At 35.0% G+C, this 24,587-nt stretch overlaps 1 protein-coding gene across 4 annotated transcripts in view; it reads left to right on the top strand.

Moving 5' to 3' along the window:
* Positions 1-24,587, top strand: part of Dpp10 (Dipeptidyl peptidase 10) — a 226,586-nt gene that overhangs the window by 180,308 nt on the left and 21,691 nt on the right. For all 4 annotated transcript variants that reach the window (XM_076411348.1, XM_076411349.1, XM_076411351.1 and 1 more), the window contains 6 exons: positions 1,639-1,909; positions 6,871-6,994; positions 12,824-13,053; positions 20,451-20,632; positions 21,098-21,221; positions 21,274-21,477. In XM_076411348.1, the coding sequence (XP_076267463.1) occupies positions 1,639-1,909; positions 6,871-6,994; positions 12,824-13,053; positions 20,451-20,632; positions 21,098-21,221; positions 21,274-21,477 (1,135 nt within the window). The remainder of the gene's footprint in view (positions 1-1,638; positions 1,910-6,870; positions 6,995-12,823; positions 13,054-20,450; positions 20,633-21,097; positions 21,222-21,273; positions 21,478-24,587) is intronic.

The raw sequence follows: 24,587 nt of genomic DNA, 5'->3' as shown, positions 1-24,587 counted from the left end.
GGATTGACTTGTACTAGTATAAAGTATCTCCATAAAGTGAAATCAAAGAATTAGTAAAATTAGTGAATTTATTGAATATTTTGCAAACTAGAACAAGAACAATTTACCTTATAAACAGCTTTTGTTCGCTCAGGTCAAAAACTCAGATGAAAAAGAAATTTAGATTTTTAAAAGCTAAAACAGCAAATATTTGAATGTAGCTAAAAAACATATAGATTTAATTTTAGTAGCGCCATCTATGTGTTAGGTCGGGTACTTTTCAATTCACCTGTTATTTGATGACATCTTATTATACAATGACATGTTGAATTTTGCTTCAGTAAGTGATCTGTGCAAACTTATAAAGTAGCATTATTCTTAATTTATTTAACATTTTGTGTTATTCCAAATACTATTTTATGTGTTTATTATTCAGGTCGGATGGTAGTAAACATCTTAACCTACGTACTTTACTAACATTCTTTCAGAATAGTGGTTTTTAGAGGCATATCGCGCTGAATTAGATTGTTATTGGCACAATATGGGGCGTCAACTATCTCCAAAGAATGGCTATATTGCATTTGCTAGTAGTACCCCATAGTTCGATACCATACGTCGATATGGGCTTACGGATTGACTTGTACTAGTATAAAGTATCTCCATAAAGTGAAATCAAAGAATTAGTAAAATTAGTGAATTTATTGAATATTTTGAAAACTAGAACAAGAACAATTTACCTTATAAACAGCTTTTGTTCGCTCAGGTCAAAAACTCAGATGAAAAAGAAATTTAGATTTTTAAAAGCTAAAACAGCAAATATTTGAATGTAGCTAAAAAACATATAGATTTAATTTTAGTAGCGCCATCTATGTGTTAGGTCGGGTACTTTTCAATTCACCTGTTATTTGATGACATCTTATTATACAATGACATGTTGAATTTTGCTTCAGTAAGTGATCTGTGGAAACTTATAAAGTAGCATTATTCTTAATTTATTTAACATTTTGTGTTATTCCAAATACTATTTTATGTGTTTATTATTCAGGTCGGATGGTAGTAAACATCTTAACCTACGTACTTTACTAACATTCTTTCAGAATAGTGGTTTTTAGAGGCATATCGCGCTGAATTAGATTAAGATTAATTAATTGAAAAACAAATTGAGATTTTTAAAAGCTAAAACAGCAAATGTTTGGATGTGATGCGACGCAAATTTTAATATTTCCGATTATTGATAGATCGGCGTGTAATGTCGATCACTTTCTACGAAGCGATATATATATAATTGGATTTAAAACTTCAGTCTAGCTAGAAAACGGAAATCGTATAAAATCTTTCGTCTGTCTTGCGACGCTTACGAGACAGAATCGAATATACGCGAATAACAACGAAATTCGATTTTGAGTAGTTCAGTTGCCGAAAGTTTGATTCCATGTCGTTAGCTAAAACTTTTATTGAATATTCACGTTCGGGTCCCGAAACGTGTGAACGACACTCCCGGAAACTTCGCCCGGCCACTCTTAACTGCGTAACATAGTTTCGAGTTTCCGCTCCCCAAGTTCGCACCGCTTTCACGGGAAAAATAATCGACCGCGGCTCGGTACCAACGAAACAATTTAATTCTAACAGTTACGCTGTAATTAATCGTTCTGTTTGCAGAGGAGATCCTCGGGTCCAACTCGGCCATTTGGATGTCAAGCGACGGCCTCTTAATTGTTTTTGCAACGTTTAACGACACTTTGGTGGAGGAGCTACGGTTTCCGTGGTATGGGTCCATTAACGAGGGCCGGCTGTATCCGGACATTCGATCGCTCAGATACCCCAAGCCCGGAACGAGGAATCCCATGGTCACCTTGACAATAACCGACCTGGCCGACATATCCAACATCAAAACGAAAAAAGTGATTCCGCCAGCGATTATAGCAAATACGTAAGTATTTGATTATTTCTAATTAATGTACCGATGATTTTTCATCCAATATCCAATAGTTAACCCAGGAAATCCATGGTTATGTTATGAATATTTTATTTATCCGAAAAGGGCAAATGAAAATAACACTGCCCGAGGGATTGGAGCCTAAATATCAAATGTCATACACTCCAGCTTTAAATTTGGTTCGGGATAAAAGCAATGGATATGAACATTTTGAACTTACATATTTGTTGTTTATTTTTTGAACGAGAGTGGTTAATTCTGTAATATCAGGAACTATATTACTTATGAAACTAACATTTTATTTCTAAAATATACAAGCCTTTTTTTATATATACATTTTTTCAGCGTCCTACAATCTGTCCAATGGGCAATAAGTAACAAGTCAATTGAAAAGTTCCCGGCCTACATAGTAAAACACATTTTTTTAGCAAAATTAGTTTTTTTTATTCAACATAATTCCCTTCAAGGGTGATACACTGATTGTAGCGACCCCCGAACTTTTCGACACGATTTTTGTAGTACAATCTGTTCTTTGTTTCAAAATTGACCTCAGCTACGACGATCTTCATTGGACGAAAATTTCTTCCCAGCGAGCATTGTTTGAGATCTGAGTACAGGAAATTGTCGCGGGGGGGCAGATCTGGAAAATATGACGCATGAGGAAGCAATTCAAAGCTCAATTCATGGATTTTTGCAATCGTTTTCACTGATTTGTGACATGGTGCATTGTCTTGGCAAAGCAGCACTCCCTTTTTCTTCAAATGCGGCCGTTTTTTAGGTGATTTCGTCCTTCAAACGGTCCAATAACGCTACGTAATAGTCGCTGTTGATGTTACTTCCTTTTTCAGGGTAATCATTGAAAATTATTCCATGGGCATCCCAAAATACAGACGCCATAACCTTGCCAGCCGACTGTTGCGTTTTCTCGCGCTTTAGAGCGGGTTCATCGTGTCCACTCGAATGATTGTCGATTCGACTTCGGAGTGAAATAGTGGAGCCATGTTTCATCCATTGTCACATATTGAGCGCAAAAACGTTTGATCATCTTCAAGCACTGCTCCGAATCATCAACTCGTCGTTGTTTTTGGTCAAAAATGAGCTCGCGCGGCACCCACTTTATACCGAGCTTTCTTATACCCAACTATTCGTGAATGATATGATGTACACATTCAGTTGATATCTTTAGAGTGTCTGCTATTTCATTCAATTTCAATTTACTGTTATTCTAAATCATTTTGTGCATTTTAAATGTTTTCATCGGTAACAACCTCATTTGGGCGTCCACTGCGTTCACCGTCTTCGGTGCTCATTTCACCACGCCTAAACTTAGCATACCAATGCTTGAGGGTTGATTTTCCTGGGGCAGTATCTGGAAACTCGGCATCAAGCCAAGCTTTTGCTTCAACTGTATTTTACCCTTGAAAAGCAATATTTTATCAACACGCGAAATTCATTTTTAACAATTTTTTTCACAAAAACAAAAGTTCACAAACTAATGATCCGAGAGCTGTCATATTTATACACGCATCTTTTGATGGTTAGGGCTAACTAAAAAACGTATAGATGTAATTCTAGTAGCGCCATTTATGGTCAGGCCGGAGACTTTTCAATTCATCTGTTATTTGATGACATCTATATTATATAATGACATGTTGAAGATTGATTCAATAAGTGATCTCCTGTACAAACTTATAAACTAGTCTTATTCCTAATTTAATTTACATTTTGTGTTATTCTAAATACTATTTTATGTGTTTATTTATCAAGTCGGGTGGTAGTAAAAAAAAGGTAAGTCTTAACCTACGTACTTTACTGACACTCTTTCAGAATAGTGGTTTCTAGAGGGATATCGCACTGAATTAGATTGGTACTTGCATAATACGGGGCGTTAACGATGTCACGTCTTACTTTATTTTGTGTTTTTGTGTATAATCTCCAAGGAATGGCTATGTTGCATTTGCTATTAGTACCACAGAGTTCGATATCATACGTCGATATGGGCTTACGAATTGACTTATACAGCAATATATATTATTCAACGATAATTTAGATTTACGCCCTCACACTGTGTCAACACATCGGGTTTAGTTTAAGCTAAAGTTCTCGTTTACGCTTTATTAGTTAATGTTTCTTCCGAGTTAAACATCGTTCCAGATGCATTCCCAAATTAACATTATCTTCTTGCGGGAGTACATTACAACATAACAGAGGTATTATTATCAATTCCTATTTCCAGCATGCAGAGCAATATATCTACAATGAATTATTAATAAATATAATGACCAACAAAACCTAATCAAAGGCTTCCCTTTTTCATCAACTTTTGTTGTCTTTACAGTATTTTATTTTGTGTTCCATTTTGAAATACGTGGGTGAATCAAATATAATCAAAATCAAATAAAGGTATTTTTTCTATTTACCTTAGCACGTAATTCCAATCTAAAGGATTCGATGCTCGAGTGTTCTTTGGCTTATGCGGAAAGGGGAAACCGATGTGTATAGCAGCAGTGTTCGGTTCTGCCCGCAGTACGGCCACAAAATATAGAAATTTAGAAGGGTGTCTCCCATGCGTTACCTGTGAACAAGTTTAGCGTTCATTTGCAACCAGAGGGACTGACAATAGTAACGATAAATTAAAAATATTTTAATAACAATAATAGCAGTAATAATATTAATAGTAAACATAAAACTGCAATAAAAGTTTAAAATAAATAAATTTTTATTTAACAAATACTTATTGTAGGTATATAGCTGTAAGTCATACATATAACCTGTGTTATATTTAGATGTTGAAATAAAATATGTTTAATTTTTTCCTTTTGCTATTTTGTTCCCTATTCTCATCCCCCATAACAAACAACCCCTAACTATTATCTTTCGTCTCGTTCGAGACTGCTCAGTATAGTTGATCGTGTTGAAGAATACAGGCATTTGCTGATATAAAATATTGGATAGACTGCTTGTTAAGTTTTGTGCATAATCTGGCAACTACATAGAACCCATATATCATTTACCAACGAAGTAAAAGAAGTCCTTGGCTTTGTTAAATTACATCTATCATACTGTCGGACATCAATAAATTCACCGTTCAAATCAATAACTCTTCCTAGCCTATTTGGATCAATGTTTTCCTTTTCCTATGCCACAGCTAAACTAGAGGCATGTTATATTTATCAAATCAGTTACATATAAAAGACTTACAATTTAAATCACAACTGGAAACCGTATCCCTGTTGAGCAATGCTCTTCCACATTTCGGTTTGTAGTCAGCCTGTGTAAAATCTACAAACCCTTTCGATCTTATTTAATACCTCACAAGAGATTTCCATCAGTTTTTCAATATTTATTGCTGAAAGTAATTTCTTATAGAGCAGGATCCCTAAGAAAGCTGTGCTTTCTATGTGAAATGGTACTACCTGCTGGGACGCAACACCTGAGATGTTTTTAGATTTAAACAAATCATTTTAACTAATAAAAGGCCAAAAAAACACAGTTAACAAAATAAGAATATCTAACACGTAAGATTATAAGTTTTTTAAGTTTGATTTGTCAGCCATGTTGAAAAATGCATCCAATTCGAAAGAGACGCTTTCAACAAATGCTTTGTTTATACAAATATCAAATTGTTTCTATAGGAAATATATAATAACCAAAAAAGTCGATAATATGTAACTTCTTGTTTATTTCCACCAAATATAAACACACGTACTCTAAGATTTCTTATCTTCTAAAACAGTCTTCTAAAAGCTGAATATGTCTAATTTAGCTTTACTACCAAATTAAAACTTGAATGGACTTAGCTACAAATGAACAAACTAAAACACTATTTCGCATGCGCCTATATAAGACCCTTCTAAATTCTCAATATTTTGTGATTACAGCCATGACTGAGCGCAAGGTATCTTCGACTGTTGCACAACGCATCATCATAAAGTTTTTAACTAATGAAGGTATTAAACCATTGGAAATTCTCACCAGTTTGAAGGATTTGTCATTTGTCATTTGGGGATACTTGCCCTCAAACTTTTTATGAAGATGGGATATTCAAGCTTCCAAATCGGCGGCAAAAGTGTGTAGAACATGGAGGTGTTTGTCATTAATTGGTTATATTTGATACTTTCTAGTATTGATGTCTTATCTAGATACGCAAATTGAACTAATAACACTTCTTTGATTTTATTATATGCTTTTATAATTATATTCTTTTAAAAGCAATGTCCCGAAGTTCCAGTAGACCTCTATATGGGTTTACTCTATACGATTTATATCCTATGTTTCCGAACTGTGTAAGAAGAGCTGCATATTTCTAAATTTTCTATTAATACCTTCCACACATCGGCACTAAAACTTTCCTCTGAGTTAATTGTATTAAATTATGAGTATATTGAAAAAACCACCCACAGTTTTTATACATTTCATAAATATGATCTCTGATAGAGCTAACATCAAGGTATTCTTCATTGTTCGCTCGCTTTACATGGGGACGGCTTCAGAGTAATATTAAACAGCGATTTGAAATTTATCAGAACAAGCAAAGCGCCAAAGCAACGTTTGCCGTTATATAACATTCTTTCTTGATGATGACTTTGCATGTTATCAAACATATAATTGATAAAAACTAGTAACAAAGATTTACGGTATGCTTAAAGAAATTTAATGACAATCACATAAACAAAGAACTCTTGCAAACTGTTCAAACGATGACTGTGGGATGCTACTGCCAATAATTTAACAAACTGAGTGAAGAACTTCAGAATGATATGACATATGAGTGGTATGACACCGAATGACAATATTCTTCCTCACGTTACCGAGTTATTCAGATGGTTTACAATATATTTTTTGTGATTTATTTTTGGTATGAAATAAAAAAATAAAAGTCAGAAAATCTATGCAAATAAAGTCATACACATACTATTTTTTAAACATCTACATGTTTCTTTTCTTTGTTATAGAGACTTCTACTTTACTGCCGTATCATGGATAAGCCTAACGGAAATATCGGTGGTGTGGTTAAATAGGCCGCAAAATTTATCTGTGATCACGATTTGTTCCAGTCCCAAATGGGACTGTAAAGAGGTGAGCAAATTGTTTTTTCCTTGCCTAGTAGCGCTGGAGCATGAAATAATGGTAAGCTTTTATCTTAACGCTCGGACGCCCTTCCGTGGCTTTACTCTTAATAACGTTTACGCCGAGCCTCTCTTTTGCGGACCAGATACTGAGGTAGTTTTGTATTATTAGAATAGCAAATGGTCATTTAATTTTATTTAGAACAAAATGGCGGATGCGCAAGATTTTTTACCCGATTCAATTTTATTTAAACAAATCAATATCAAAAACAATAATACAGTAAAATGGAGACATGTGTGCTTGTATTTATGCTGATAAGCGATGGTTTTTGGTGAAAATGCCTGAAAAAGATTCAATATAAGTAAATGTTTAATAACCTATAATACATAACAGTCCTTCATTTAGTATTATTGAGATATTCAGAATATACAAATACTAAACAAAAAACTTTTGGAATTGCATTTTCAAATAGGCTAGATCACTGTAAGAAAAAGTCACAAAAATATTGATTTACTAGCTGATACGGTAGACTTCGTACTGCTTCAATCGATAAATAAAACACCTAATAATCCGCAAGTAATAAAAAAAAGCTCGGTATTAATGAATTATTATTATTTTCGATTAATTACACATGATGTTTCATACTTACAAAACAGAGTTTTCCTGAAATACTGGCTATTTATAAGGTTTCAATTAAATTTTTACAGACACACACAAAGTTATGATACAGTTTGTTAATCAATTTAAACCTTTCTGATAAATCATATTTTTTGTTTTGTTTTGTGGTGCGTAAATAAACAAAGGTGACGGTTTTCCGACGCACGAACACACAACGCATAATTGTCGATGGACGAAACAGGGAAACTTCAAGTTGGTTCCGCAAACTTCCAACGACTGGCCTTGAGATTTATTTATGCTCATCGCAAAGGCCAGATGTACTGCAAATTGTAAACGTTTAAAATTGAATCGTAAATCCGTTGGAATCGTCGGTATACGCGGGATCAAGACATCCTCTCCTTTGCATTTTCCCTTTATGATTGTTGCCTCAATGACGTTATTCATCATCTTTTTCACAGCCAGTCTTGTTCCGTCGCAGAGTCGAGGTTGATTAATGTTACGCAGCATGATGACAACTGATCCTACTTTTAATCCAGGCAATTCTTGTGAATTTAACAACTCCGTGGGATAGTTGCCTACGTCGTCCTGGTTCATAACGATGTCGACTGATTTGCAGGAAACCAACTGTCCTGGAAGTTGCTTCGTTGCTACTTACATAGTGACCCATCTGGTACTGTGATATTTCATCATTTGCATTGGTTACAGCGAAGACGGCCATATCGCTACCTTTCTTAACATATTTACATATGTACTTTATCGACTTCACAGAGTTACAATATTCCACATTGATGTGAGTCTCAAAAGCTTTGGATAATATTGACGAGTATGACACGATCCAACGATTGTCTCCACGCTTGGAACACTTGTGGTCAACCATACAGGGTGAATTGTAGTTAAAAACTCCGCAAGGTCCATGTATCATGTGTTTGGTAATTACTGCATGCAATTTTGGATCAACTGTGTGAAAGTGGGTATGAAATTGCCCTGTATAATTATGTCAGCTGGAAACAGCTGTTATTTTTCTGAATGTTGTCCAAGACATGACCATCATCAAGACAGTCATCCGAGTGAACTGTACACGATGAATCCGCTTCAAAGTGTAGGAAAACGCAATCATTAAGGTGTCCACTTCATCCATCGCTTTCCACCGATGATAATATTACCACTAAACCAACATCATTCTTTCAAGACGGTATTGCCATGTTGCCAGAAAAAATAAAAAAGCTTTAGGAAAAAAGAAATGTTTTGACTAAATACATTTAACAGATCAATTGAAAATTTCTCGACCTGAGACATAGTGCTACTAATAATATAATTAAATCCATATGTTTTTTAGTTGGCCATAACCCTCAAAAGATGTGTGTATAAATTTGACAGCTATCGGATCATTATTTTGTAAATTATAGCATTTTGAGTGAAGCAACTTATGTTGTGAAAAAAAGGGAAGGGAAAAAATACATCTGAAGCAAAAACTTGGCTTAACGCCGAGTTTACTACCTTCGGATACTACCTCTGGAAAATCAATTATCAAGGATCGGTATGCCAACTTTAGACGTGCTGAAATAAGCACCGAAGATGAATGGATGAGGACGGAAGATGGTGAACGCACTGGACGCCCAAAAGGAGTTGTTACCGATGAAAACATTTTAAAAATCCACAAAATGATTTTGAATTGCCGCAAATTGAAATTGAATGAAATAGCAATTACTATAAAGATATCAACTGAATGTGTACATCATATCATTCACGTAATAAACCCGAGTTTTTGCATCGATATGTGACAATGGATGAAACATGGCTCTATCATTCTACTCCGACGTCCAATCGACAGTCATCCGAGTGGACAAACGGCCGCATTTAAAGAAATGTAGTGCAGCTTCACCAAGACAATGCATCGTGTCACAAGTCAGTGAAAAAGATGGCAAATATCCATGAATTGGGCTTCTAATTGTTTCTCCAAATCGGGCCTCCAGCGACTATTTCCTGTTCTCAGATCTCTAAAGAATGCTCGCTGGGAAGACATTTTCGTCGAATGAAGAGGTGATCGCCGAAACTGAGGCCTATTTTGAAGCAAAAGACAAATCGTACTACAAAAATGATATTGAAAAGTTGGAGGGTTGCTATAATCAGTATATCACCCTTGAGGGGAATTATGTTGATTAAGAAAAACTAAGTTTGCCAATAAATGTGTTTTACTATGGTAGGCTTGGAACTTTTCAATTGATCTGTTACATACAATTTTAATGTGAATCAAAATTAAGAATATACGCAAACAAGAAATAAAAATCGTTTATATAAATTGATAGGAACATTGTTTAATTAAAAGAAAGAAAACACTTAATTATACTGAGAGAGTGGGGCCGGAGACAGCTCCGAGCTCGCTGAGAATTATCGAAATTACAATTTCGCTATAAGCTTCGATACCTCTATAAATACCTGAACCGTAGACAAGACCTTTTCCGAAATATCCCGAGTAAATGAATATTTGAATAGGGAGGCAAAATTATATTTCTACGGTTCAATAAAATCCAGCAGTACAGACGGTGTTAAAATATCGGGCAGAAACGTACGGCTATAGTTTAATATCCAATCATTAATATTTCGTTAATGGCGGTTTATATAACACGAGGATGCTCAGCGATAATTGATATTAATGATCCTGATGTGATGCTGAATATTTAAAATTATAATTGTTATTGTTTTGGGTAATCTATAGTTATCTACTTGGATTAATATATATGGTTATCTATTTAAATCATTCTTTATTTCATATTGTACTAGCTATTATTTAACTAATCCATGCGAATCGAAAAATTATATGTATGATAAGATGGCGATATTAGTTATGTTACAGGAGCATTAATCGATTGCAACTAATGATAATGGAAGGCTAGATCGAATAGGGTTTCAAACTAAATGAATTATAGATTTTGCTCGATGAATACCTAACAACTTCCGTGGATTGGTAAACGTTGTAAAAATTTTTGACAGACGACTCTCTGACTAACAGGTCAATTGAAGGGTCCCCGGCCTGACATATAGATGGCGCTACTAGAATTAAATCTATGTTTTTTAGTTAGTCCTAACCCTCAAAAGATGCGTGTATAAATTTGAGAGCTGTCGGATCATTAGTTTGTGAATTATAGCATTTTGAGTGAAGCAACTTTTGTCATTGTGAAAAAATGAATAAAAGAGAATTTCGCGGGTTGATAAAATATTGCTTTTTGAAGGGCAAAAATACAGTTGAAGCAAAAACTCGCTTGATGCCGAATTTCCGGACACGACCCCAGGAAAGTCAACCACCGAGTATTGGTATGCTAAGTATAGACGTGGTGAAATGAGCACCGGAGGCGATGAACGCAGTGGACGCCCAAAAGAGGTTGTTACCGACGAAAACATTAAAAAAAAACCACAAAATTATTTTGAATGACTGTAAATTGAAATTGAATGAAATATCAGCACTCTAAGGATATCAACTGAACGTGTACATCAAATAATTCACGAATATTTGGGTATGAGAATCTCCGTGCAAAGAAGGTGCAGCGTGAGCTCACATTTGATCAAAAACAACGACGAGTTGATGATTCGGATTTTTGAATAATTTTCATTGACTATCTTGAAAGAGGAAGGACCATCAACAGCGTCTATTACATAGCGTTATTGGACGGTTTGAAGGACGCAATCGCCGAAAAACAGCCGCATTTGAAGAAAAATTCGAAAAGCAATGCACCGTGTCACAAGTCAGTGAAAACGATGACAAAAATCAATGAATTGGGCTTCGAATTGCTTCCTTATCCGCTGTATTCTCCAGATCTGCCCCCCCAGCTACTATTTTCTGTTCTCAGATCTCAAAAGAATGCTCGCTGGGAAGAAATGTTCATCTAATGAAGAGGTGATCACCGAAACTGAGGCCTATTTTGAAGCAAAGAACAAATCGTACTACGAAATGGTATCGAAAAGTTGGGGAGTCGCTATAATCAGTGTATTGCCCTTTAAATCCACTAATTTTGACCACTAATTTTACCAAAAAATTGTGTTTTACAATATTCCAAGTTGGAAGCAACGATAAGTACAAATGAGTACAAAATAATACTTAGATATTACCTAAAGAAATTGTTACTAGGTTTTTGGACAATGTGAATGGTCACAAATGCGGAGGCTCATTACAAAAGCTTGGACATTATGTTTGTCAAGTGAAAGGTCAAAGAATTCCTCTCAGATACCTGAAATACGCAACGAATCACAGAAAACAATCTGAAAAATACTAGACTAATATCGTTAAAAGATTGTAGAAGCCAGAACAGCATCTACGGCTGATCGCCAGCTGCGGCGAGATTTAGTGAATCATATTCTTACTCCTGCGGCAACTCCAACAGCGTATTGGTTGAGAAGTAGACACACTTGACAAAGAACAAAAACAAGAAAAAATAAGCCGGCTTGGATGGAGCAGTGGTAAAGACCACAGGACGATCCTTCTGCTATTATGATAGTCGCAGGTTTTAATCCTGCTGAGGCATGGTCGTAAATTTGTGCTCATGATTGTTTAACATTTATGATTACTCTTAGGCAAGAGTGCAAAATCCGACAAAGAAAATCATCCCAGTCGCACCAGTAATCAGGCTGGGTAAGACCGGATGTCTTCTGGGACGATCTCCAAGTTGGTCACTCACCACTTGATAGGCTTAATGCCGAGGACCGTGGTTCGCAGTCCACGTTAAAAAGTAGGGCCAAATAAACCGTGGTTCGCAGTCCACGTTAAAAAGTAGGGCCAAATAAACCCTAGTTGATAAAAAGAAGACTCAAAAATATTAGCAAAAGAAAGAAGCACAACAAATAAAAAATAAAGAAGATACAAAAATATAGTCACCTTATATTAATTTAAGTAATTTTTACTATTTTAGAAAGTACAACTTATGATAAAAATACTAAATTTTTTTAAATTATATATACAAATTTTTTAATTTTTTAAATATAATCTATGATGATTATAAGATAATTTTGAGAGATAATAAACTGATATCAAATACGGTTTCAGTATTAAAAAATACATAAGATGTAGATCGTAAATTGATTTAAAAAGTCTTTACTAAACAAAACAAGCTGAAAATATGTTCTTTGTACTACGTCAAAATGGAAAATAACGTATATTACCATTATCATGTATTTTAAATCACTTGAAGTTAACATCGTCCACTCTTCTTATACATAAAATTGTTCTAGACTCAGAGAATAACGACGGATGGGCAAGGTTGGGTAGACATGGGAGACAGTCCTGTCTTTGGGACGGACAGCTCGAATTATATTACGGTTGCGCCAGTTCGAGATGGACCTGCAGGAACATTTCGACACGCCGTGTCCGTCAATATACCGAAGAAAAGGACGATACCGCTCACTCATGGGAAATTTGAGGTCCAGCGGATATTAACGTGGGATCACTCAAACGACGTAATGTAAGTACGTCATTTGTATTATGTTAGCATGAAACTTTATACGAGAATATAAACCGTGTGCTTTTAAATGAATGTTTTTATAGCCACCCATCATTAAAGGTCGTGTTAGAAGATGCCTGTTCTTGTTATAAACAATTTATCTACAATATAAATTGAATATATAAAATATTTTTTAAAAAATCGAACCGACTTCAAAAATAAATAAGGGACTCACTAAAAAGTAAAAATAATCAAATTCTGATTTTTAATAGAAAATAAAGCGTTTTAAGACAAAATATGTACATAATTATCGTTGTAATAACTAAATAAAAATAAACAAAAACGTTATCTAATCTATCTAACAGGTCAATTGAAAAGTGCCCAGCCTACCATAGTATAACACATTTTTTGGCAATTTTTTTTTTCAAAATTTTCACTTGAAGGGTGATACACTGATTATAGCAACGCTCCAAATTTTTGTAGTACGATTTGTGCTTTGCTTTTAAATAGGCCTCAGTTTCGGAGATCACCTCTTCATTCGACGAAAATTTCTTCCCATCGAGCTTTCTTTTGAGATCTGAGAACAGAAAATAGTCGCTGGGTGCCAGATCTGGAGAATAGGGTGGTTGGATGGATTTTTGCTATTGCTTTCACTGACTTGTGATACGGTCTTGATAAAACAGCACTTTATTTTTCTTCAAATGCGGCCGTTTTTTCGGCGATTTCGCCCTTCAAATGGTCCAATAACGCCAATGTAATAGTCGCTGTTGATGGTACTTCCTTTTTCACGGTAGTCAATGAAAATTATTCCATGCGCATCCCAAAATACAGACGCCATAACCTGGCCAGCCGACTGTTGCGTTTTCCCACGTTTTGGAGCGGGTTCATCGTATGCAATCTACTCGGATGACTGTCGATTGGACTTCGGAATGGAGCCATTTTTCATCTATTGTGACATATCGGTTCAAAAGCTCGGGTTTATTATGCTTGATCATCTTCAAACATCTTCTGCTCGAAACATCAACTCGTCGTTGTTTTTGGACAAAAGTGAGCTCGGGCGGCACCCACTTTACACAGAGCATGTTGTTTGTAACTTTGTTGTTTTAAAACTATTTTTATTATCATCTTGCCATGACCTTGAGTGACTCAATGTACTATTTTGAAATATCTCATCTAAATACACAAATTGAAATAATAAGTCGTCCTTTATTTTGTTATATGCTTTTAAAAGTTATATTATTTTAAAAGCAATATCTGAAAGTTCCATTAGAACTCTTCGTAAGTTATCTTTACACCATTTAAATCCAATATTACCTAACAGTATACGAAGGGATGTTCTACATACCTCAAAGGCCATATCTCGTAACTCTGAGTTATCTATGGATACTTTCCACACAGTTTCCTATGAAATCATTGTATTAGATTATGTTAATATTGAATAACTAATAATTAATACGCACTGCTTTTATACATTTCATATATTTGATCTCTGATAGAGACATCTTAGTCACTAGCATAAAGCTGATCTTGATTCGTCACCTGCTTCGTATAAGGATCGTTTTTTGTCAGTGAATCCAGATTTACATTTTTCATTTTTTGAGGTATTTCAATAACCATAACCATACTAATATTCAGTGTAACTGCAACATATTAAACAATAGTTTTAATAAAACCGTTGCAACTTAATATTTAACAGTACAAATTTTATTTACCTCTCTAACGAATTTTACTGGCAAGAGGGACACCCATTATCTCATTCTTGTCCGAAGTAACTGATTAGGGACGCAATATATTCTGTCTGGCTTCAGCATTTTCAATCAGAGTAATAATAAGCAGCGATTTATCAAAACAGGCAAAGCATTAAAACAACATTTGCCGTTTTATAACCTGTAGTTGTGATAACTAAAATTTTGAAGAATTTTGCATACATTTGACAACCGAATGACTTTTGCATGCTCATTCGTTTACGCGTTCGATCATATCAGACAGCATTGTATCTATTTTTAACAGGAATAGAATGAGAAGGAAAATATCCCTCTGATTCTAAGACGAATTTTCAAATTGCGGCAGGCAATACATTAAACATCTTGATGATGTATGTTCACCGCTTCTTAGACTATAACTTACGAGGGTGGTTCAAATATGATGGAGACAAACACTGTAGATGACGCGCATGTATGTTTTGAAGGTCGCGGCTTAAGTTTGTGATAGCTGGGTCCTTTACGAACAGTGTGGCGTAGTTTTTATAGGCAACCATGATTGAACGTTAAGTGCAGACTGCTGTAGCGCAACGTATTGTCATTCGTTTTTTAATGTGCGAGGGCGTTAAAAAGACGGAATTTTTTCTGCGTTTCGAAATCAGTTCGGCAGTGAGTGCCTGAGTAGAATTGCAGCGTTTAAATAGGCCAAAGCATTCAAGGATGGCCGCGAAACTGTCGAGAATGAGCCGCATGATCGTCGACCGCGAACCAGCATCACACCAAACAACATTCACCGCGTCGAAAAACTAATTTTGAAGCACCGTAGAATGAATGGATGAACATTTCGGCTGAACTCGGCATTAGTATTGGTATTGTAGAGGCTGTTATCCACGCGTACCTTCAATATCGCAAAATAACGCCGTGATGGGTTCCTAAACTATTGAACTTCGAGCAAAAATTTACGCGGTATGTCGCCGCTTGCTGACGTGATACGAGGCGGAGAGTGCCCCTTTTTTACGAAATATGGGTACACTATAACATTCCCGAAAGCAAGATGTCATCTAAAGAGAGGAGGAAGAAGAAGGAAGGGGCGCCAGTCAAAGCGAAGACAACCAGGGCCGCGGGTAAGATTCTGTGTACGGTGATCTGGGACCGGAGAGCCGTGCTGTACGGCGATTTCCTGCTCTTCCAACGTACCATTAATTCTGCATACTACTCTAGCCTTCTGAAAACACAGGTGAATCCCGTCTATCGCTCGAAACGGAGGAGCAATCCAGCACGAAGTGCGATTATTCTCCAGGATAACGCGTACCCTCGTACACGCTCGATAGAATATCGGAATTAGGGTGGGAGTTAGTACCCTCTACAGTCCGGATTTATTACCCTGCATGTTTGGACCACTTAAAGAAGCCCTCGGAGGTCAAATTCATCTAACACCGGCGACGAAGTAGAGGATTTCGTGCGCACATGGCTGTCCGAGTTGCCCAAGGAATTCTTCGATATCGGCATCAAAAAGTTACGGAAAGATGGACAAAATGCGTAACTAGTGAGGGGAAATACCTAGATAAACTGTAAATTTTGTACATTTTTTGACATACTTTTCACAACCGAACGACTTTTGCAGAGTGATTCCTTCAAGTGTTCGAACATATCAGACAGCATTGTATATTTTTTTAACTGGACTAAAATGAGAAGGAAAATATTGCTTGATTATAAAATGAGGTATTCTTGAAGACATATGTTCACTGCTTCCTTGGATAGACTATATCTTACTTTGCCTGTTATGAATGTGTTTCTTCTGGTTTTGTTAAACATGATTGGAATTTAAGTAATATATTCATTTTTCATTACAGGTAAAAAACGATACCAAAAATCCTTTTAAACAATATGACAACCCAGTAGAATCGATATATGTTATATTAAATGTGAACATTTATTAAATTTTGTATTTGTTCGCAATACAACAGCATTCCATTTATTTCAAAAATCGTTTTGCGTACGAATATTATTGCAATCTGCTCAACCGACCGTACGTTTTCATTAACGGCATTATTTACATCGTCCTTTTCAACACTAAATCCCGTGATTTATTCGTCCATCGAAATTATCCCATCTATAAAATATAAATTAACGTTTAAATATCGCGCTAGGTGAATAGTAAATTTCAATTTTCGCGCCGAATCTAACAAGTCATCAAGTGATATTGCCTACGAGCGATGTATTTACGTTTTACGAGTATTGCAATGAAACGCCGGCCTTCATCAACATAAATATAAGATCCGTTTTATATTTACCGTTAATACGGCCGTTTTATTTATTTGTGTCCTTCAGGATGGGATAATTTAAAGCTTTAGTAATAAATTTAATTCAGTAAAGCATCCTCTGTTAGGTGTATAACCTATATTTTTGGGGAAAGGGGGATAACCCCGACCAAAATTTTGTTTTTGATAATATGACTGCATTAATTAAGAAAAATACAACGAAAACTACAAAAAATAATCAGAATTATATTTATTCATTATAAAATAATGGTAACTTGAACAGTTATTTAGTGATCAAATCATTTTTTGGCGACACAGACATCACAATTTTAGTACGCCAATTTTATTACGTCACAATCTGATGGATTCATATCTGCCTTACGCCCAATCTTGACATGTTTGAGATTGAATCCAATCTTCATCAAATGTCAACCACAAATTATGTATTCCGTTGCCCGATTTTTCGAATACGGCTCAGATGTAACTTTCCTTACTTTGAACTGCGCTTTTGATTTTTTTCTTGACCATTGCCACAGGATCTTGGACCTTCTCCATTAACTCGTTTTCAACACGACGACGTCAAAATCTCGCTTTTTTGTGTTCTTCTTTTTCTAGCCGTTAATCGTTTCTGTGGGGCAACTAAAAAAGAACTTTAAGCACATCAACACTTGCATCTCATACTGCCTCTTAGACGGTTGCTGACGATACAGGTGGAACGGAAGCTGATAGTTCAACGGTCGTGGTTGGTACTGCTTCATTAAGTCCGATGAAAGGTGACAACATAGATAGAGCGCTTGAAGGTCCAGGTGTATTTTCAAAGTGGATTGTTGACTGGCTAGATCTATTTTCGATTAGTATATCAATTAAGACAGAATCTAAAAGGTCTAGGTCTGCAAATATACCTGGATACCAATGCAATAGAAACCACTTCGGGCTATCTCTAATCTAGCAGCTTTGGTAAACGCTATGTTTGTCAGTCCAGCAACATCATCCATGGTGCCCTACCTGACCCATATGATTGTTTTAAAAGCTTGAAAACACACTAACGGCTGAAGCTCCATATTCTACTCTGCCGTATTCAATAACATTCAGCTCTTTGTGGCTATTATGTCCATCTAATATTAATAGAACAGACGGATGGACATGCCTCTTAAAATGTTATAGCCACTGAAGACATATCTCTACATTACTAGTTTAATTCGACTGATTTTTAACGTTCTAACTTTGATGTCCTAGCCGCGGCCTTGAAAGTAACGTGCCGAATTTATGCTTACACAGATTTATATGTAATATATATGGTTTTATGTTTTGTTTGTAATATGACTGTAAATAACAATATATTGTACATTAATATGACAGTATATTGGAACTCTATTTTTTAAGATTATCTATTAAGATAATAAAGTAAAAAGTCCAACATTTTGACTGATAAATAATAAAACAACTTTGATTGCATTTATGTTGTCTTGGCAACTATTTGTCTTTTTTTGATTAACTTTTTGAAGTCCTTTTTTTTAGGTTCGATGCTTGTTCAATCCTTTTAAATGTTAAAACTTCTTTCATTCAAATTTCAACGAATAATAATATTCTTAATAATAGAATATAATTATAATTGTATTTAAAAAAGTTGTGATAGTTAAATATTTGATGAGGTGAGATGAGTGATTGAGAAAATACGATATAAATATTTAGTGGTCATTACTCCATTCCTCTTTACAATAACGTAAAATATATATAATATAAAAATGATTTTACATAATTCAAAATGAAACTTATTTTGAAGCTAACAAATAACAGTAATTATCAATTTTCATTCCCTAAGAAAGTTTGAAAACAAATATGTACATCTCAAAAATACTAAGCACATTGGAATGAAATAGAAATAAACCTGTTACTTTTTTTTATATTATGTCATTGGGTACTATCCGAATAGGCAATTAGGGTTATATATATTTGGGATCATTATTCTGTTTCATTTTTCACACTCTCACTTACCAACTTAATCGTTATCTCCGTCCTTTTCTCTGTTAGCATTAGTACAGTAAATAATTCATATATCTCCATCTGTTATCGCTGAATAGAAAAACAGTCGAAGTGCGCATTTGACCAAATTAATAATTACTATTTTCAGTCGATATTTTTTACTATCGACCAGTTCGACCGAATTAATAAAATATTTTCCAACATTTTCTACAACTTTTCTCACCATTCTCATAATATGCTGATATCGTGTCGAAAAATACGATGTTGACATATGATATGATTTGACACCGATCAAATCCTCGATTCATTCTCGCACTTCTTCAGCATTTCGAAACTGTGTATCAGCCAAACCATGTCTATCGATCTAAACAAGTGGCAACCAGAAGGCGCTATGTACGGTGAGAACACGCTATGTACGGACGTATTAGAACTTTCCACTCGAGCTGCAACCTTCAGATCTCCTGCAACGTGTAGCCGAGCATTGTCATGCAAAATAATAACTTTCCGGCTGTTACTCGTTATTGCATGTCATTTTTAAGACAATGCTTGGTGCAATTTGTTCAATTAGTGTCCGTAAACACTGCTGAAACAGTTTTATTTTTCGGGTTAGTAGTCTCGTAGTAGATCCACTTTTCACAATCAAAATAATGTATAATTATTACATATACTGTTATTTTTTCCTGAATAACTGCAATGCTAAAACAGTTCAATACGGATATTTCTATGGTAACCATTTTTCTTTCTTTTGGATCTTTCTCATTGAATGTAAACGTCTAAAAACGGTTGATTTATCAACTGCTGAATTTTCTGAGAGTTTTTTTTTATTCCAATCACCAATGTAAAAACTATCGAATTTAACAATTAGGTGTAAAACTTGTTTTCCTACTGATATAGTTCATAGGAGAACATCTTCGATTGCTCTTAAATAGAACTGCCATTAGAGCCTTTTTGATTGTATTTAGTAACGTCAATGATTCACGAACTGAGATCACTTCATCTTGTAAACACCTCAATCAACTTGACTTGCATTCAGTCACTTACAATATTTGACATATTTATTTAGTTAATGCTTCTTACAACCAGTTATATACATCGACGTGAACCAGGCGATATTTAACTAAAATTATTCTTCCACTTCTCAAAAGTAAATGCTTCATACGATGATATCTGGCTGAATCATAACATAGTGGGCATACAATCATACCCTGAGACAATATTATATTTTCCAAGAAGGTCTTTGTCCCATCTTTTCAAATTTCAAAAATAATGTACGCTATACACTAAATAAAAATTTACAAAACGTAACTAACAATGGTCGTTGGTCCATTTAAAAAAACCTCTAATAGTGGTACACACTGCTATTTCTCTTTCTCACCAACATATATCGCAGTTCAACATATATACAAGCACCTAATATCACATACACATTATTATGTTAGATGTTGTCACTTCTTATTTGTTCCTTCCATTTTAGATATTTTTTAGGAATCCCTGAAGGCAAACCAGGCGAGTTGCATCTCTACCGAGTAACGTCAGTACCCCCACGAACTGGAGCAACGCTACCTCCTCCCGTATGTCTCACTTGCGTCAAGGTACCACCACCGACCTCACCGCCATACATCTCTTTTGATGAGAATATCTACAAACTGAAAAAAGGTTAGAAAATATCAATTCAAATAAATTTAATTATGCAAAAATATATATCATTAATATATTATTTAAACTAATCAGATTACAAAATCGCTAGGCTCGGTTCAATCAATTTTGTCGTAGGATGCGTTTTCTATACTTCATCATTCTTTAATTTAACGGACTTACGCCATATTTTTTGACTTGTGGATGGATCCAACCAAAACGTAGTAATTTGAGTATCATTTTGTCCACACCACTCCTTAGCTTCAGCATGCACATTTTCTGCAACTTTCCTAACCTAAAACTGTCAACCAGGGCATTATTATTTGCTGCCTAATAAGAATCCAATTTTTCTCAACGATAGAAGAACGAAACATAAAATGATAAACCTACCTTGCTAAATTTATTCACCCTATTGAACCTAACATATTGAAGAACACTTATTGAGCAATAGTATTATTAGGTACTAATTCCAATAATTATGATTAGGTGCTTGGGAAGATGAAGATGACGATACCGTGATAACAACGCCGCCGCCAAGGAAGAAAAAGAAACAAAAACAGAAAAATCTTGAGAAAGATCTTCCATGTCTGTACCACAACGCCATTTTTAGGTAATATATCACTATTGTAACATACTTTCAGTAATGAATTTGTTATTTTCAGTCCGAATTCACAATATTTTGTTCTGGAGTGCTTGGGACCGGGCATACCAAGCAGTAAGCTTTATAAAACGGGCATGCCCAAGCCTAAATTCCTCTTATGGCTACAGAACAACACTCGACTAAGAGAGAAGGTGGTTAAAATGGCGATGCCTCAAATAAAAACGTTCCCCGTTCAAATATCCGGTGGATATCAGGCACACGTCAGGTAAGTGTTGTTTTTTCATTATGAAGGTATCGCGACGTCAGTTAATACAGCTATCGAGACGCTCGAGAACTCGATCCACTGAGCGCAGCCTGGGAATATACTCTTCGAAAACGGAGAAAATATCCCTCATGGATAAATTAAAACTTGAGGAGGTTTTTAATTTCAGTATGGAAAGTAATTTCGATTTCCCCCTTTTTTTCGAGTTTAAAACGTACTGCTTAAACAAAGAACAGGATACGTCGGAATAAGATTTTTTTCATTTCTTTTAATTTTTTTTGTTGGTCCAAATAAAAACTTACCGTCGTTCAAATTAAAACAACTACCTTCCCATTATTTGCTGTTTGTTGTAATCTGTAAGTGTCTTTGACAATTATTTTATATAAATAATAATTTTAACAAACATACGAATTTAACACAATATAATAAAAGTATTTACTAAATAATTAGGTTGCGTTTGTATTTTAATCAAATATATCTATTAGTGAAAATGTGAAATATAACTGTAAACAATCTAACCTAACTATTCATTCAATGGCTTTGGCATGCATCTACTTAAGTATTATTCAGTGACAGTCATTCAGTGCATACACCAGCTAATCTTAGAAACCTCAAAATTGCATTGACATTTGTTTTTTGTCAAATTTGTATTTGTTTGTTATCCGTTTTTGTGGCGACCGCCACGACCCTTTAGGCCACCACGAATTTACCAACAAGTACAAAGGTTGGCAACGCCGGTGGATTGGTACCATGCAGTTCCAGGCTATAAAGACCATCACGACGACGTCTCGCTCTCTTTTCTTTTCTCCTTCCCCTTGTAATAGTACCACTTACACAGCGCTACCGTACTTCCTCTACCTAACCTAATATCCTGTCAATTCTCCCGTCGACCACATGTATAAGTTAATATTGAAAATAAACAGTATTTCTTCAACCAGTGTTTTCGGTTCTCGTGCAAATTCCTTCCAAAAATAGTAGTGAGTCTTCTGGCAAATAATCGCAGCGGCAGCCATACATTTCGACCGACTGACCGACCCGACGAACATTCCTACAGTTTGTTATCCGTTTTGCCTTCAATTATGTAAAAGTTATTATTTTCATATCAACGATAAAGAATGCCCTGGAGGACCAAACAAGTTCAAAGACATGAATTGCAAGAGTTATTGGACAAATGCCCAAACCAAATTCTCAAATAAGAAAATCGTTGAGGCCCAAATTGTGTGAAAATTCCTTTTTGATTCATTTCTTCGTCGTGGTCACCATAAGGAAATAAAACTTTTCTGTTGCGTATTGTGGTTGGCAATTCCAAACGAAAAAATCATGGATTAGCCCAAGAACGGAATATTTATGGCCACAACCTCTTATTGCCAGTTTACCTCTTGTTCAGATTGATGCAAACTAGCTTGACTGGCACACGGTTTCGAAATTCTGAAGAAATGTGAACGTGGATGATTGGATCGTTATCAAAATATCATCGTTCTTTCGACACGTTATCGTCATGTTGCCAGAAAGATTGGAAGAAGTTTTAGAAAATGATGGATACTCTGTTGCTTAATAGAAATTGTAAGAATTTGTCTCAATACGTGGCTTTTTAAAATGAAAGAATGCAAATATAAGAAAATATATGAATCCCAAGCATCTAATAAGAATTTGTAATATCAGATCATTAGCCATTTTTTATCTATTTTCCTATCTCTCTAGCGTCATTTGAAGTATGTGTGTTGAGATCTGTTGAAGCCCCTCATTTTCTCTCAAAAGATGATTGGATGATGATGGTTTCAAACGCATAAATCCGTAGAAGAAGTATCTAGTAATTCCGAATTTAGTTTAGTACTTTTAGCCCTTAACTAGTTTTGGTAGACTAAAGACCATCTAACCGGTTAATTCTAAAGGATGTGTAGGGTGTTATGCCCTCTTCATACAACTAGAATATTACGGATAAGTTTTAACTTCTAGTTTTTGATGGACAGAAATTTTCCTATAATAGTTTTTCTTAAATAATATCTATAATATCTCCTTATTATAAATTACGAGTGTTGTTATGTAGAACTAAATTACTACATGATAAATTTTAGAAATAATTACGTATAATTATCTTACAAAATCGCATTCAAAACATGTTTATTAGGATCGTGCTCTGCTTTTGCTCTAACACAGTATACCAAAAGGTTAGTCCTCTTGAGTCTTTTGTATAGTCAAAAAGTATTTGCTTACACAAACAAACAGCTTTTTAATTTCTAAAGTATGAAAGGCACACACCTCAATATTTTTTGCTGAAACCATTAAATTTTGTCCAAATTACTCTTCTTGGCACAACACCATATATAAATACTATATGCCCATATGGGCGTAAGGATTAGTTTATACAGCAGTACTTTATTTTATAAAGCCAAGATATTCTAAATTTAATATCCAGTTTTTCTTTGTTGTTCTTTACGTATATGGAATTAGTAAATATTTTGCTGTATTAACAATATGGTACTTGTTAACTTCTCCTACATATAATAGTGACGTGGACAGTTTAATCCTATTCAAAGTGATTCTCCACTACTTGTCCAATTGTAAATTATCTTTGCCAGCTTCTGCAAAATAATTGCTGTATCCTCGCGGTATTTACCTAGAGCCGTTATGGTAATATAGTGAGTAAAAATAGCTATTGTACTATCTTGTAACTTAGGACCATCACTGGTGTAGAACAGATAAATTCCCAACAATTAAAATATATAATAGTAGGAGTACCCTACAGCACTGTCACTATTATTTGTTTCAATTGCCAATAAACACCCTCACGCTTAACCTTGAAGACTTTCATGCTTGACCCTGCAAACTGTCTGAATAATCTTTTGTTTAATTTAAAATTAATTCCTATAACGTGAATGCTTGCTATACAGATATAATTATTTTGCTAATCCACAAAAATTCCACATACAGAAAATAAAAAAATATATCTGCGACTTTAATGTTTTTAAAATCTACCCCTTTATAACCTCATCAATACACGTTACCCTTACTACCATTTTTCCCTCTCTTCCTTTCACGGAGATCGCCAAATATCGAATGAAAACCATTCTATTATCTACAATTCCATCCAGTTGTTATCTTGATGAAAACTT

The sequence above is a fragment of the Rhynchophorus ferrugineus genome, unplaced genomic scaffold, assembly GCF_030347505.1.
Source record: "Rhynchophorus ferrugineus isolate W39M unplaced genomic scaffold, kcgeb_rfMv2 rfM8, whole genome shotgun sequence".
NCBI classification, from domain to species: Eukaryota; Metazoa; Arthropoda; class Insecta; order Coleoptera; family Curculionidae; genus Rhynchophorus; species Rhynchophorus ferrugineus.
This window is presented reverse-complemented; position numbering and strand designations above follow the sequence as displayed.